The following is a 15,536-nucleotide window of genomic DNA, read 5'->3' as shown; positions in this document are numbered from 1 at the left end:
CCTCTCTCTCTCTCCCTCTCTCTTTCCCTCTCTCTCTCCCTCTCTCTTTCCCTCTCTCTCTCTCTCTCTCTCTCTCTCTCTCTCTCTCTCTCTCTCTCTCTCAATATCTCTCTCTCTCAATATCTCTCTCTCTCTCTTTCTTTCTCTCTCTCTCTCTCTCTCTCTCTCTCTCTCTCCCTCTCTCCCTCTCTCCCTCCCTCTCAGTCGGACAGAGCTCCCAGACACTCCCCTGGATCTGCTGCAGCTCCCAGAGAGTCTGAGGGCGGAGCGTCTGAAAGCCAGCTCCTCCCCTTCAGAACACTCGCCACAAACCCGGGGTAGGGAACCACAGTCAAAACAGACACGCACACTCACACATACACAAACACACATGATGGGGCAGCAGGTAGCCTACCGGCTAAGAGCAATAGACCAGTAATCAAAAGGTCGCTGGTTCGAATCCCCGAGACCACTAGGTGAACAATCTGTCGATGTGCCCATGAGCAAGGCACTTAACTCTTATTGCTCCTGTAAGTCACTCTGGATAAGAGTGTCTGCTAAATGGCTAAAATGTAATGATACATCCAACTCTTTTCCCCTTCCCAGGCCCACAACCAATGAAAAGCTCTGTGTGTAAAGGTGACCCTGACTCGAAACCAAGAGAGATCTATAATCCCGGTGTCCAATCAGGGGACAGGAGGAAACGTCCGCTGCGGTCTGACTCTGAGGGTGCTCCCGCGGAAACGCGGCGTCGCCTGGAAGAGTTCCGCCAGAGAGAGCGGAGTGTGTCAGCCTCCTCAGACCTGGGCAGTGAGAGCGGGGGAGAGGAGAGAGAGTGGGAGCATGGGGGAGACAGCGCGAGTGTCAAACGAGAGGAGGGGCCTTCGAAACGAGCTGGGGAGACCCCAGTGAGGGGCGGCGGGGTGCACAACGGCCGTGCAGTAATCCAGCACCTGAAGAGTGTAGTGTCCTCGCCTCTCTCTGGCCGCCCCAACATCAAGACTGAACATGAGGCACTGATCGCAGGGGGTCGCTGGACACACACACACACCTCCTCACACATACAACCCCTACCCTCACACACACACACACCCTGCGGCAGCCTGAACGGCGACAGTCCCCTCACCCCTATCCCGGACTCCTCCTCCAGCAGTGAAGCCCCACCCAATGGTATTTTCACACCGCCCTCCCCCTCCATGTCCCCTCCGATGTCCGGCTCCTCCCCTCTACCGTGTGAGGAGCGGGGAATGTTGTCTGGAGGCAGGGGGGGCGGGCCGGACTTTGAGCTGTTGCATAGACTGGCAGCGGGGGGTGCTGCAGGACGGGTGTTGTTTCACCCCCTGGCCCTCGGCCCCCAGGGGCCACAGAGCCTGTACGCCCCCAGTACCATCCGCTATGCGCCCCCAGAGCTGCCCCACTCCCACCTCGGTGCTGAGGGGCTGCGCTCCGACCACCACAAGGGCCCCCCAGCCTTCTTCCCCCACCTCCAGAGGCTGGCCGGCCTGCCCTCCTTCAGTGGGTTCTCCGCCTCGGACAATCCCTTCAACCCCTTCTGTGTGAACGGACTGAGGGGGGCCGCGGGGTCCGAGGAGGACTGAAAGAGAGTAGGGGCTAGAGAGACAGACATGGGGGGCAGGTGATTGGGACATATGGGGTTGGGAAACTGAACAAATTTGCACAGCTTCCGTGGGGGAGTCAGATGGTTTCCGACGCAGGTGACAGGATGGGTGACACTCAAAGTGGACTTTGACACTTGACATTACCCCACTAGCTGTCCAAGCTTTGTCCCCCTCTCTGCTCTACCACATCCTCTCTCCGCTGCTGTTAAATGACTGTGCAGTGTTCCATGTCTAAAGCCATATTGTACATAGAGACAGGGCCATTACATACCTTCACTATTCCTTCCTCAGTATTATAACAACTGCTCCTGAGCCTGTCAGACTGACTTAAGTGTGAATGAAAAAAAGAGAAAAAGAAAATGGATGACATTTTTGTTCCCCCCCTGAATCATCTCTTAAAGAGAGAGTGAGAGAGTCTCAGATACATTCCATTCCACTCCGAGGCTGTTCTGTCATGATGTCGTCTGGGAAAGAAAGGCATGGGAGGCGGGAACGCACAACACCTCTACTGTCTGGTCACTTTGTAATGTTTTCAGTCTTGTAAAAACTGAAAAATGATCCTACAGAATGAAGTGTTGTGAAAGTTAGAGATGCTGGGCTGTGCTGGGTTTGAGATGAAAGCCATAGTCCTGTTATGTTGTCATGTTGTTGCCATAGGGTGAAGTGGGAGAGGTGTAAGAACTATTGTCTTACTGGAGAACATACTTTGGGAAATGCCACAGTTGAATTCAGACGCCCTCTACAAATGTATTCAAAAGAAAGGGTTTGGGGGGGGGGTATTTATTTAGATTTATTCACATTTGTCTGAGCACTTCCTGAAATTTGTTATGAACACATAGCACTTTTGAATTTCCTTGTGTGCATTAAGGGTTAAATTACAGAGTGGTCATGATGAATACCACAAACGGACCACATGAAAGAAAGACCACAGGAGTTTAAAAACGCGGTCATTAAACGTGTGGTCATTCAAATATGACCATGGGGATTTAGTACAGTTGTGGTCAATAAAATAAGAACTGCAGCTTTTTGTTCTCAACGTACTTGTCCGAAACATCCATATAAGGTCATTAGAGGCGGGGTGGAAAACATATATCAAATCATATCAAAGATATTCATTTTTAAACACATCTCCAGAAATCCCATCCCAAACATTATGAGGCCATGAGAGAAAGACCATCATCCCAAACGGAATATTCTAGAGATTAAAATGTCCCCATATCTTAAATCGCTGTCCTGGTTATAAATGAAGAATTACTGATGGACAGGGGTCGGATGTCAGCTGTATAGGACCATGTGTGTCATACGAGGGGATGTCTGTCCGTCTGTATGTCTGTTCGCCTGTATGTCTGTCCGTCTGTATGTCTGTTCGCCTGTATGTCTGTTCGCCTGTATGTCTGTTCGCCTGTATGTCTGTCCGTCTGTATGTCTGTTCGCCTGTATGTCTGCCCGTCTGTATGTCTGTATGTCTGTTCGCCTGTATGTCTGTTCGCCTGTATGTCTGTCCGTATGTATGTCTGTTCGCCTGTATGTCTGTTCGCCTGTATGTCTGTCCGTCTGTATGGCTGTATGTCTGTTCGCCTGTATGTCTGTTCACCTGTATGTCTGTATGTCTGTTCGCCTGTATGTCTGTCCGTCTGTATGTCTGTTCGCCTGTATGTCTGTCCGTCTGTATCTCTGTATGTCGGTTCGCCTGTATGTCTGTTCGCCTGTATGTCTGTTCGCCTGTATGTCTGTCCGTCTGTATGTCTGTTCGCCTGTATGTCCGTTCGCCTGTATGTCTGTTCGCCTGTATGTCTGTCCGTCTGTATGTCTGTTCGCCTGTATGTCTGTTCGCCTGTATGTCTGTATGTCTGTTCGCCTGTATGTCTGTCCGTCTGTATGTCTGTATGTCTGTTCGCCTGTATGTCTGTCCGTCTGTATCTCTGTATGTCTGTTCGCCTGTATGTCTGTTCGCCTGTGTGTCTGTTCGCCTGTGTGTCTGTCCGTCTGTATGTCTGTTCGCCTGTATGTCTGTCCTTCTGTATCTCTGTCCGTCTGTATGTCTGTTCGCCTGTATGTCTGTCCGTCTGTATCTCTGTATGTCTGTCCGTCTGTATGTCTGTTTGCCTGTATGTCTGTCTGTCTGTATGTCTGTTCGCCTGTATGTCTGTTCGCCTATGTGTCTGTCCGTCTGTATGTCTGTTCGCCTGTATGTCTGTCCGCCTGTATCTCTGTATGTCTGTTCGCCTGTATGTCTGTTCGCCTGTATGTCTGTCCGTCTGTATGTCTGTCCGTCTGTATGTCTGTTCGCCTGTATGTCTGTCCGTCTGTATCTCTGTATGTCTGTTCGCCTGTATGTCCGTTCGCCTGTATGTCTGTCCGCCTGTGTGTCTGTCCGTCTGTATGTCTGTCCGTCTGTATGTCTGTTCGCCTGTATGTCTGTCCGTCTGTATCTCTGTTTGTCTGTTCGCCTGTATGTCTGTTCGCCTGTATGTCTGTCCGTCTGTATGTCTGTTCGCCTGTATGTCTGTTCGCCTGTACGTCTGTATGTCTGTCCGTCTGTATGTCTGTTCGCCTGTATGTCTGTCCGTCTGTCCATCTGTATGTCTGTTCGCCTGTATGTCTGTCCATCTGTATCTCTGTATGTCTGTTCGCCTGTATGTCTGTTCGCCTGTATGTCTGTTCGCCTGTGCGTCGGTTGTAATTCCACTGGCTCGGCAACAACAACAACACACTTACCTGCCACATCAGTGACTCGAACCCCGTTCTGTTCAAATATTTCTGAATACACCACCCCCTTCTGATCTTCAAATGAAAACAAACCCATGTATAAATACTATGATACTGATGACGACAATAAAATATTACATTTGAGGAGTACAAGAAAGTTTTCTTATTTCCCTCTAGTGTCTGACTGGCTGTCGGTAAGAGTTGTCCGGGCGACTGCCTGTCTCGAAAAACATGCCTTCAGAATGTACCTCGAGAAGTCTTCTCGGTGTCTCAAGTCATCTCGACGTTCCGTCTCGAGACATTGGAAGATGAAGGTGATGGCTGAGTATGTCTATACTTGCCCCGCACAAGGGTGCATAACAATGTTTGTGAAAAAGTACCGGATGTTAAAAACCATCATCCATATTGGTCCCTGTAGACCCGGTTTGAGTGACCCAGTTTGAGTGACCCGGGCCTGATGTGGTGCAGAGAAAACATGCCCGTTAGACAGTATACTGTATATCCAGGTTTATGAGCCAAAGCTCTCTATGTAATGGATCTGAAGATTAAGACAAAGTGTGTGCGTGTGCTTGTGCGCGTGTGTGTGACTGAGGCAGTGTGTGTGTGTGCGTGCGACTGAGGCAGTGTTTGTGTGTGTATGCCTGTGCTTGTGTCAGGCTGGGTGTCTGTCTGCCTGAGGCCGTGTGTATGCATACAGTGGGTTGTGCGAATGGCCGGTGTATCTGTGTGTGCGAATGCGAGCATGTGTGTGTGTGTTACCGAGGGGCCGTACGTGTGTATGTTTCAGAGCGGGTGTTGTGTTGTTCCAGGCAGCCCTAGGGAGGGGCTCTGACATTGAAGACGGGTTAAATCCTGTTTTACATTCAAGTGGCAGGCCCCAGTTCATTAGAGGGAGGATCATTCCTTCTCAAGACCAAAGGAAGCGCATACTAAACAAGAGCAGTTGTTGGGGAGAAAATGTGAGTGTACGTGTGTGTGTGTGTGTGCACGTCTGCTGAGTGTGTGTGTGTGCGCGCACGTCTGCTGAGTGTGTGTGTGTGCGCGCACGTCTGCTGTGTGTGTGTGTGTGTGTGTGTGTGTGTGTGTGTGTGTGTGCGCGCGCACACACGAGTAAAGAGAGTTAAGAAATGACCTCAGGTTCCTCCTTTATCTCTTGCTTTCTCAGGAGTGAGTTCTTCAGCTGATAGCCTTTTCCATGGTGGGTGTGAAGGTGTGCCTCTACATCTCAGATAGGGACTGTGGGTTTGTGGGGGACATGGGCGTCTCTCCTCAACCCTACGCCCTGGCTGTCTGTCTGTCAGTGACTTTGAAGGCTTATCTCAGCCCCTGAACGGAGCTGCAGTCTCTAGGGAAATAGTACCTTGGCCACATGGGCTTGACACTGAAACGGAAAACACGGGAGGAAATATTTGAGTGAGAACTGAAGGTAGATCCCCCCCCCTTCCTTTATACCCCCTCTCCTCCCTCCCCCCATCCATCCTATCCCCAACTACACCACCCTCAACGTGCCCCACCCCCTCTCTTCTCCACCTCTTATCTTCCCTCAATCTTACCACTCATTTTACACTATCAACCCTCCTCCTTCAGCCTCTCCATCCCCACCCACGCCACCTGTTCCACTCATTATTTCACTGCCACAGCCCCATCCCTCCTCTATTCCGTCCAGGTCGTGAGGGGAGGGTAATACGCTCATCTATAACCTGCCATGGTGCCGTGAGGTGGGTTGAGTCAGTCCACGGTCTGGGTGTTTGTCAGTGTGGGTGCGTGCTGCTTGGCGCCATGCCCTTTAGACGCGCCAGGCCCCAGGAGCCGCCTGCATGCCAAACAGAGCTGCCTGCGCAGTCAGACGCAGCCGAGGAGAAGGGAGGTGGGGTGGGGGGGGGGGGGGGGGGGGGGGGGGGGGGGGGTTAGGGCACAATGCAGCACCCAGACACACCCTGCATGAGAAACTAACTGCGCCAAAACGCCTGGGGTGGAGAGAAAGAGAAGGACAGAGAGGGATGGTAAGAAGCACTGGATGGGCTTCCGACCTCAGGACAGAGAGGTGAGTCTCAGCAGCTCGTGCCTCGACCCGAACCTTCTCATCTCTCCAGTGAATCGATGGATGAGAGATAACCCGCACCTGGGCCTGTAACCTACTCAGTGATCCCTATAATCGCCCTCCCGCGGTGTTATCCAGACAGCACGGGAGGTGCTGCTCTGTGTGTCGTGTACCCAGAGAGGAGGGTGGAAGAATACATGACATCAATGCTTGGTTGAGTGACAGGAACGACACAAGACGAATTAAGGGAATGTCAGCCATTTTGATTCCATATTCTTATTCCATTTCTACGGTGTCAAATCTGATCGATAACCCTACGGGTGTATGCAACATTCTGATCTCTTTAAAAAGGTGCTACACATAGGGTACTTTTACATTTTTGCATTGTAATTGTAACTATTCAGCGCTTATTTGCTCACATGAACTGAAATAGAGCAAACAGTGTAGCATTTTAACCATGACATAGCGATTTCCACAATATAACACAGCCACAAAGTCAGAACAGCAATGGTGGGTAAGTATTAAGTGAAACACTATCATTCCACTATTAGCGGCAAATATATTATGGCCATTTTCTGAAATTACAATGCAATTTTCATTTGGTTTTATCCTGTGTAGCACCTTTAAGTATTGACCACAAACATACAGTATGTAGTCTTTTTGCGTAGGGGTCAAACACACAGCAATAACACCAGTTTGATTTTGTAACTGTGTTTATGTACACATTCATACATACATAAAGTCTAATGATGTACAATAAGTTGTACTGAAGGCCATGCAGAAATCAAAACACACATCACACTGCAACTCCATACAGATGATCTCTAACCCGGAGACCAGCTCGCCTCGTTCCACCATCCAGGTCTCGCAAGCTCATGTTCTGTAGCTCAGCGGCCAGGTCAGGATGGCGGCTACAGGCTACAGGCTAACAATACCTAAATGTACTCTTATCATCTCACACAAAACATACAGGTTATACAAAATTTCGATTAAGTTGTAGCTCCCAACTATCATCCCTCGATTGACTAAAGGTATGTAATATCGTTACTTTGCAGTTCAACGACTCTATGGAAATTGAATATTGAATTCAACATTGCATTGAACATGTTTAATAAAGCAATTTACAACTCATGACAAAAACAAAACTGGCAAAGTGCTATTTGCTATACGAATCACAAAACCCTTTGGAAAAATGTAAGCCGAAGCCTAAATCGTTTATCTGTAAGAACAGAACTAGACCAGACTTACACGCACACAGAGACATCGAATTCCAGAAAGATAGACCATTGTTGATGACCTATTTGTACCCTATATCGTTCAATTCGCATAGGACGCTAGTTCATCCACTCAACGCGTCGACATGGGCTACATCTCCTCATTCTACGTCACCAGCAAGGATTACTACACAGAATCCAAGTAGTCCTTTGTATGGATATAGAATCAACTGATATAAAAAAAATTAAAAAATAGCATCAATCAAAACCATATTTAGGTGAAACACAGCATGAGCTGGCTCAGAGTATGGCTTAAGAATTGTACAGGGCTCTTTGATTCATAAAGTTAACATGATGAGGAGTAAATAAACTCAAATGAGGCACTCTCACAGTGTGTGTGTGTGTGTGTGTGTGTGTGTGTGTGTGTGTAAAATAAAACGAACATCTGATATTATCTATTTTTTCATCTTTATTTAACAAGGCAAGTCAGTTAAGAACAAATCCTTATTTTCAATGACGGCCTAGAAACAGTGGGTTAAACTGACTTGTCCAGGACAGCTCGGGGATTCGAACTTGCAACCTTTCGGTTACAAGTTCAACGCTCTAACCACTAGGCTACCTGCCGCCCCATCTGATACCTATCACAGCAATTTAAGACAATCACCCACCCACACAAACTACTCTCACAGAGGACATAACCAAATCATGCCTTTCACTGATCCCCTTTGTACCCACGTATCTTTGAGTGTCATACACTCTCTCGGTCTCACTCACACACAAAGAAACAAACACACACTTCGTCACCTTTGCCACTCAAGCGCTCTACTTGTCTTGGCCGTTGCCGTGGTGCCTGTCGCCATGGGAGTGGTTGCAACGGTCGCGACAGTCTGGGCACTCCCCTCCGTCATCGTCATCCTCGTGAATAATCTCCACCTCCAGGCGTCCGATGTAGAGCGATACCGCACACAGCCAGAAGAGGGCGATGCTGCTTACCACAGCAACATTCAGCAGCACGGCAGGCAGGGAGAGAAGCATGATCCTCCTCAGGGAAAAGAGGCTGCCCACGTAGGACGCCCCGCCGAACGATACACACACACCACCCAGGATGAAGAAGGCTGGGGGAGAGAGAGGCGGAAAGATTGATTACCGATAGCGGTATATTTATAATGGGTGTGTTTCAGCAATGTTAAGGACTTTCCTGATAATTATGCTTCGCTGCGACAGAATAGAGCCTTGCCCCTGGCCCTTCCTAGCCTCCTTACCATAGCCTGCTTCTCGTCCTACGTCACTCTGGACGAAAGCGATGACCCCGATACCGGTGGCCAGGAGTCCGTTACGGAACCAAGACAGGAAACCTAGAACAGAACAACACAGAGATTACAGCCCAGTCTGAAAACAACCCCCTCATTCCTTCCTCTAACCCTATCAGTGTTTGCAGTCAGGAGCTTCTCCCATGTTGCGGAGGTTCCTGGATTCAGACGTGTAAACATAGCCTAGAGACGCATGCAGAACTTCTTACACTATAACAACTAATCTAACTGGGCCAACAGGAATTCTAACAAAAATGCATAGCGTAGTAATTAAATAAATAGCCTGTCTTTAAACCTCTTCCTAATCTACAGTGCCTTCGGAAAGTATTCAGACCCCTTGACTTTTTCCACATTGTTACGTTACGGCCTTATTCTAAAATGTACAAAAATATGTCTTTCCCCCCATCAATCTATACACTATACCCCATAATGACAAAGTGAAAACAGGTTTTAAGAAATGTTTGCACATTTATTACAAATAAAAAAACTGAAATACCTTATTTACAAAGGTATTCAGACCCTTTGCTATGAGACTCAAAATTGAGCTCAGGTGCATCCTGTTTCTATTGATCATCCTTGAGATGTTTCTACAACTTGATTAGAGTCCACCTGTGGTAAATTCAATTGATTGGACTTGATTTGGAAAGGCACACACCTGTCTATATAAGGTCCCACAGTTGACAGTGCATGTAAGAGCAAAAACCAAGCCATGAGGTCGAAGGAATTGTCCATAGAGCTCCGAGACAGGATTGTGTCGAGGCACAGTTCGAGGGAAGGGTACCAAAACATTTCTGCAGCATTGAAGGTCCCCAAGAACACAGTGGCCTCCATCCTAGAGCTGGTCGCCCGGACAAACTGACCGATCGGGAGAGAACGGCCTTGGTCAGGGAGGTGACGAAGAACCCGTTGGTCACTCTGTGGAGATTGGAGAACCTGCCAGAAGGACAACCATCTCTGCAGCTCTCCACCAATCATGCCTTTATGGTAGAGTTGCCAGACGGAAGCCACTCCTCTGTAAAAGGTACATGACAGCCTGCATGCAGTTTGCTAAAAGGCACCTAAAGGACTCTCAGACCATGAGAAACAAGATTCTCTGGTCTGATGAAACCAATGCTGAACTCTTTGGCCTGAATGCCAAATGTCACGCCTGGAGGAAACCTGGCACCATCCCTACGGTGAAGCCTGGTGGTGGCAGCATCATGCTGTGAAGATGTTTTTCAGTGGCAGAGACTGGGAGACTAGTCAGGATTGAGGGAAAGCTGAACGGAGCAAAGTACAGAGAGATCCTTGATGAAAACCTGCTCCAGAGCGCTCAGGACCTTAGACTGGGGCGAAGGTTCACCTTTCAACAGGACAACAACCGTAAGCACACAGCCAATACAACGTAGAAGTGGCTTTGTGACAAGTCTCTGAACGTCCTTGAGTGGCACAGCCAGAGCCCAGACTTGAACTCGATTGAACATCTCTGGAGAGACCTGAAAATAGCTGTGAAGAGACATTCCTCATCCAACCTGTCAGAGCTTGAAGAATGGGAGAAGCTTGTAGTGTCATACTCAAGGCTGTAATCGCTGCCAAAGGTACTTCAACAAAGTAGTGCGTAAATGGTCAAAATACTTATGTAAATGTAATCAGTTTATTTTAATTTTATAAATTTGCAAAAAAAATCTAAACCTGTTTTTGCTTTGTCATTATGGAGTATTGTGTGTAGATTTGAGGGGGGGGGGGATAATTTCATCCATTTTAGAATAAGGCTGTAACTTAACAAAATGGGGAAAAAGTCAAGGGGTCTGAATACATTCCGAATGCTCTGTAAATGTGCAGTTACCGGTTTCGTGGGACTTTCTCAGCATCTGCAGAGCAAACAATAAGACAAATCCCAGTGATTTAGAAAGGTGCGTGATGTCAGCACACACAGATCATTTCCATAATGCAGGAAGGAGTATTCATTGTAATTTACCAAAGCATCCGCCTTATCGAGTTCTGTCAGCTGATGATACTCGGGAACGCGAGCCTTGCCCCATTGCTCCTTCTCAACTACCCATTTCCGCGAAGACCCGTGGACTCTCCTCGCCGGCAGTCCTCCGAGGTACTGCGGCCGGACGTGTTTCACAACCCGGGCGAACTGAGATGCAATCCGCGGCAGCTGTCTGCAAGTAAACCAACTCAAGGCAGCCATAGCTCTCTAAAAACACGACCTTAGCATGCCCTGTGAACTTTCACACTGCAAACGTCACACGGAAGGAGGTGATGCTCCCGTGCACAATGTTGGGAAATGTATTATTTGTAGCGCCGTCATGCGTTTGGTATGTAAAATAAACCATGCCATATTCTTCCCTTATTACATGTGTATTTTATTTTGTAAACGTTTAACGTAGTCTGTTTCTCTCGGTACATCTGGTTAATCTCTTTATACTTTTCCTGCACCTTGTGTTTAGCTTATTCAGCCACCAGATGGCGCCGATAGACCTCAAAATGGAGTCCATTATCACATAAGGCCAATGAAACAGTTTTAGTGTTTCAAATTGTTTGTGTGACAGGGAAGGAACCAACGACCCTGTAAGGATTACAAGGGAACATGTAAAAGGTATGAAGCCACCTTTGCACCTGGTGACGCTTTCAACTTTTTCTACATGGTCCTGTGTAGAATGTGTGCCTGGCTTTAATTGCTGTGCTGGGCTTTATTGCTGTGCCTGACTGTTATGCTCATAAGACCAACCATGCAGTCTGATTGAGAAGAAATGTTTGAGGTGAGAACCAAATGCAACACAACACTTCTGTGTTATTTGTTTGACAACATTCCAAGTGTTTTTGTAAAGTTATGCCTCCAATGCCCTTTAAGTTTCCAGCTGGTTTGTGTTCAGATAGGCTTTATAAATGTGCCTAGAATCTCTGACTTAGAATATGTTCGTTGTATTGATGTTAGGGGTGTGAATGTTCTGCATTTGAGCCTATGCAAGGCCATGTACACTGCTTTCAGGAAGTATTCACATCCCTTAACATTTTACAGGTTTTGTTGTTACGATTTGGATTTGTTGTCACTGGCCTACACACAGTACCCCATAATGTCAGTGGAATTGTTTTTTTAAAAACATTTTTACATTTTTTTACATTTTCCGTCCCTTTTTATGGCAAGGCTAAAGTTCAGGGGTAATAATTTGCTTAAGTCACATAAATTGCATGGACTAGCTCTGTGACTTTACATGTGACATTTTAGTAATTTAGCAGATGCTCTTATCCACAGTTAGTGGCCATAATAGTGTTTAACATGATTTTTGAATTACTATCTCATCTACTGTCTATACTGCTCACATTCAGTTATCTGTAAGGTCCTGAAATCGAGCAGTGAATTTCAACCACAAAGAACAGGGAGGTTTTCCAATGCCTCGCCAAGGGCAACTATTGGTAGTAAATGTAAAAGTTGACCAACTGAAGGGGAAGATTCCCGGTGTTTGTAATGCTTGTCATTTGGTGCCAAGCAGACAGGGTGGCGTGAGTGGTGAAACAGAAGCCATTGTCTGTTCTTTTGAGTTTAGAGGTTGAATCTGTGCCTGAAAAAGTGAACTGCGAAGATGGTGCCGAAGAACATGGCTGACGTTTTACATTCTCTCAAACAATTGCGCAATTTATATTTTTGGTGTAATTAAAAAAACGTATTTTATTTGACTTATTATGTACATAATGTTGCTGCTACCATCTCTTATGACCGAAAATAACTTCTGGACATCAGAAAAGTGACATTTTTTCCTTTTAATGAATCCGACAAGAAGGATATCCTGCTTTCACTGGAACAGGCCCAGATCCACGCCTTTGCGTGAAGATAAGATGTCGGAAAAGGGGATCCTTCTGAGAATCCGGAGGCCAGCGAGTAAACTCCCAATGCCTTCCATTCTCCTAGCTAACGTGCAATCGTTAGAAAATGAAATTGATGACCTACTATTAAGATTATCCTACCAACGGGACATTAACTGTAACATCTTAAGTTTCACCAAGACGTGGCTGAACGAAGAAACGGACAATATAGAACTGGCGGGATCTTCCATGTTTTGCTAACACAGACTGGAATATGTTCTGGGATTTATCCAATGGCATTGAGGAATACACCACCTCAGTCATCGGCTTCATCAATAAGTGCAACAATGATGTCATCCCCACAGTGACTGTACGTACACATCCCAACCAGAAGCCATGGATTTCAGGCAACATCCGCATTGAGCTAAAGGCTAGAGCTACCGCTTTCAAGGAGTGGGAGACTAACCCGGACGCTTATAAGAAATCCCGCTATGCCCTCAAACAAACCATCAAACAAGCAGAGCATCAATACAGGATTAAGATTTAATCCTACTACACCGTCTCTGATGCTCATCAAATGTGGCAGGGCTTGAAAACTATTACGGACTACAAAGAGAAACCCAGACGCGAGCTGACCAGTGATGCGAGCCTACCAGATGAGCAACATTTATTTTTATGCTCGCTTCGAGGCAAGCAACACTGAAGCATGCACGAGAGCACCAGCTGTTCTGGATTACTGTGTGATAACGCTCTCAGTAGCCGATGTGAACAAAACTTTTAAACGGTTACCAACTGTCAAGTGTCTTCACTGACATTTTCAACCTCCCCATGACCGAGTCTGTAATACTTACATGTTTCAAGCAGACCACCATAGTCCCTGTGCCCAAGGAAGCGAAGGTAACCTGCCTAAATGATTACTGCCCCATGGCACTCACGTCAGAAGCCATGAAGTGCTTTGAAAGGCTGGTCATGGCTTACATCAACAGCATCCTCCTGGACACCCTAGACCCACTCCAATTCGCATACTGCCCAAACAGATCCACAGATGACGCAATCTCAATCGCACTCCACACCGCCCTTTCACACCTGGACAAAAGGACCACCTATGTGAGAATGCTGTTCACCGACTACACCTCAGCGTTCAACACCATAGTGCCCACGAAGCTCATCACTAAGCTAAGGACTTCGGGACCAAACACCTCCCTCTGCAACTGGATCCTGGACTTCGTGACAGGCCGCCCCAAGTGGTAAGAGTAGGCAAGAACACGTCTGCCACGCTGATCCTTAACACTGGGGCCCCTCAGGGGTGTGTACTTAGTTCCCTCCTGTATTCTCTGTTCACCCATGACTGTGTGGCTAAACACGACTCCAACACTATCATTAAGTTTGCTGACGACACAACAGTGGTAGGCCTGACAGAGAACTGGCAGTGTGGTGCCAGGACAACAACTTCTCCCTCAATGTGAGCAAGACAAAGGATCTGATCGTGGACTACAGGAAAAGGCGGGCCGAACAGGCCTCCATTAACATTGACGGGGCTGTAGTGGAGCGGGTGGAGAGTTTTAAGTTCCTTGGTGTCCACATCACCAATGAACTATCATGGTCCAAACATACCAAGACAGTCGTGAAGAGGGCACGACCAAAACCTTTTCCCCCTCCTGAGACTTAAAAGATATGGAATGGCCACCCAGATTCTCAAAAGATTCTACAGCTGCACCATCGAGAGCATCCTGACCACTTGCATCACCGCCTGGTATGGCAACTGCTCGGCATCTGACTGTAAGGCGCTACTGAGGGTAGTGAGGACAGCCCAGTACATAACTGGGGACAAGCTTCCTGCCATGCAGGACCTATATAATAGGCGGTGTCAGAGGAAAGCCCAGAAAATTGTCACACTCCAGTCACCCAAGTTATAGAGTGTTTTCTCTGCTACCGCACGGCAAGCGGTACCGGAGCACCAAGTCTAGGACCAAAAAGGCTCCTCAACAGCTTCTACCCCCAAGCCATTAGACTGCTGAACAACTCATAAAAATCGCCACCAGACAATTTACATTAATATTTGTATGAACATAAGATTCAACAACTGCGACATAAACTAAACAAGTTCCACAGAAATTGATTAATGTGTCCCTGAACTAAGGGGGGGGGGGGGGGGGGGGGGGTCAAAATCAAAAGTAACAGTTGGTATCTGGTGTGGCCACCAGCTGCATTAAGTACTGCGGTGCATCTCCTCCTCATGGACTGCACCAGATTAGCCAGTTCTTGCTGTGAGATGATACCCCACTCTTCCACCAAGGCACCTACACGTTCCTGGACATTTCTGGGAGGGAATGGCCCTAGCCTTTACCCTCCGATCCAACAGGTCCCAGACATGCTCAATGGGATTCAGATCCGGGCTCTTCGCTGGCCATGGCAGAACACTGACATTCCTGTCTTGCAGGAAATCATGCACAGAATGGCTGGTGGCATTGTCATGCTGGAGGGTCATGTCAAGATGAACCTGCAGGAGGGTACCACATGAGGGAGGAGGATGTCTTCCCTGTAATGCACAGCGTTGAGATTGCCTACAATGACAACAAGCTCAGTCCGATGATGCTGCGACACACCGCCCCAGACCATGACGGACCCTCCACCTCCAAATCGATCCCGCTCCAGAGTATAGACCTTGGTGTAATGCTAATTTCTTCTACGATATACATGAATCCAACCATCACCCCTGGTGAGACAAAACTGCGACTTGTCAGTTAAGAGCACTTTTTGCCAGTCCTGTTTGGTCCAGCTACTGTGGATTTGTGCCCATAGGCAACGTTGTTGCCGGTGATGTCTGGTGAGGACAAGCCCTCAGTCCAGCCTCTCTCGGCCTATTGCGGACAGT

The 15,536-nt window shown here is 47.6% G+C and overlaps 2 protein-coding genes across 2 annotated transcripts in view; one reads left to right on the top strand and one right to left on the bottom strand.

Annotated features, from left to right (window-relative positions):
- LOC109881120 (neuronal PAS domain-containing protein 1-like) overlaps nt 1–4,464 on the top strand; it is a 39,332-nt gene extending 34,868 nt beyond the window's left edge. Inside the window, exons 11-12 of the mRNA XM_031796893.1 lie at nt 205–317; nt 586–4,464. Coding sequence (XP_031652753.1) covers nt 205–317; nt 586–1,577 — 1,105 coding nt within the window. The 3' untranslated portion in view covers nt 1,578–4,464. The remainder of the gene's footprint in view (nt 1–204; nt 318–585) is intronic.
- A 2,579-nt stretch (nt 4,465–7,043) lies between these two features.
- LOC109881114 (transmembrane protein 160) lies at nt 7,044–11,122 on the bottom strand. Its single transcript, XM_020473269.2, has 4 exons — nt 10,830–11,122; nt 10,698–10,722; nt 8,825–8,917; nt 7,044–8,677 (listed from the first exon to the last, which is right to left on the bottom strand). Exons 1-4 carry the CDS (start codon nt 11,046–11,048, stop codon nt 8,385–8,387), a joined length of 630 nt encoding a protein of 209 aa, XP_020328858.1. The 5' UTR covers nt 11,049–11,122; the 3' UTR covers nt 7,044–8,384.
- Nucleotides 11,123–15,536: the final 4,414 nt, after the last annotated feature.

Source organism: Oncorhynchus kisutch, linkage group LG18 (assembly GCF_002021735.2).
Source record: "Oncorhynchus kisutch isolate 150728-3 linkage group LG18, Okis_V2, whole genome shotgun sequence".
Classification (NCBI taxonomy): Eukaryota; Metazoa; Chordata; class Actinopteri; order Salmoniformes; family Salmonidae; genus Oncorhynchus; species Oncorhynchus kisutch.
The sequence above is the reverse complement of the archived record's forward strand: the minus strand, read 5'-3'. Positions and strand labels throughout refer to the sequence as shown.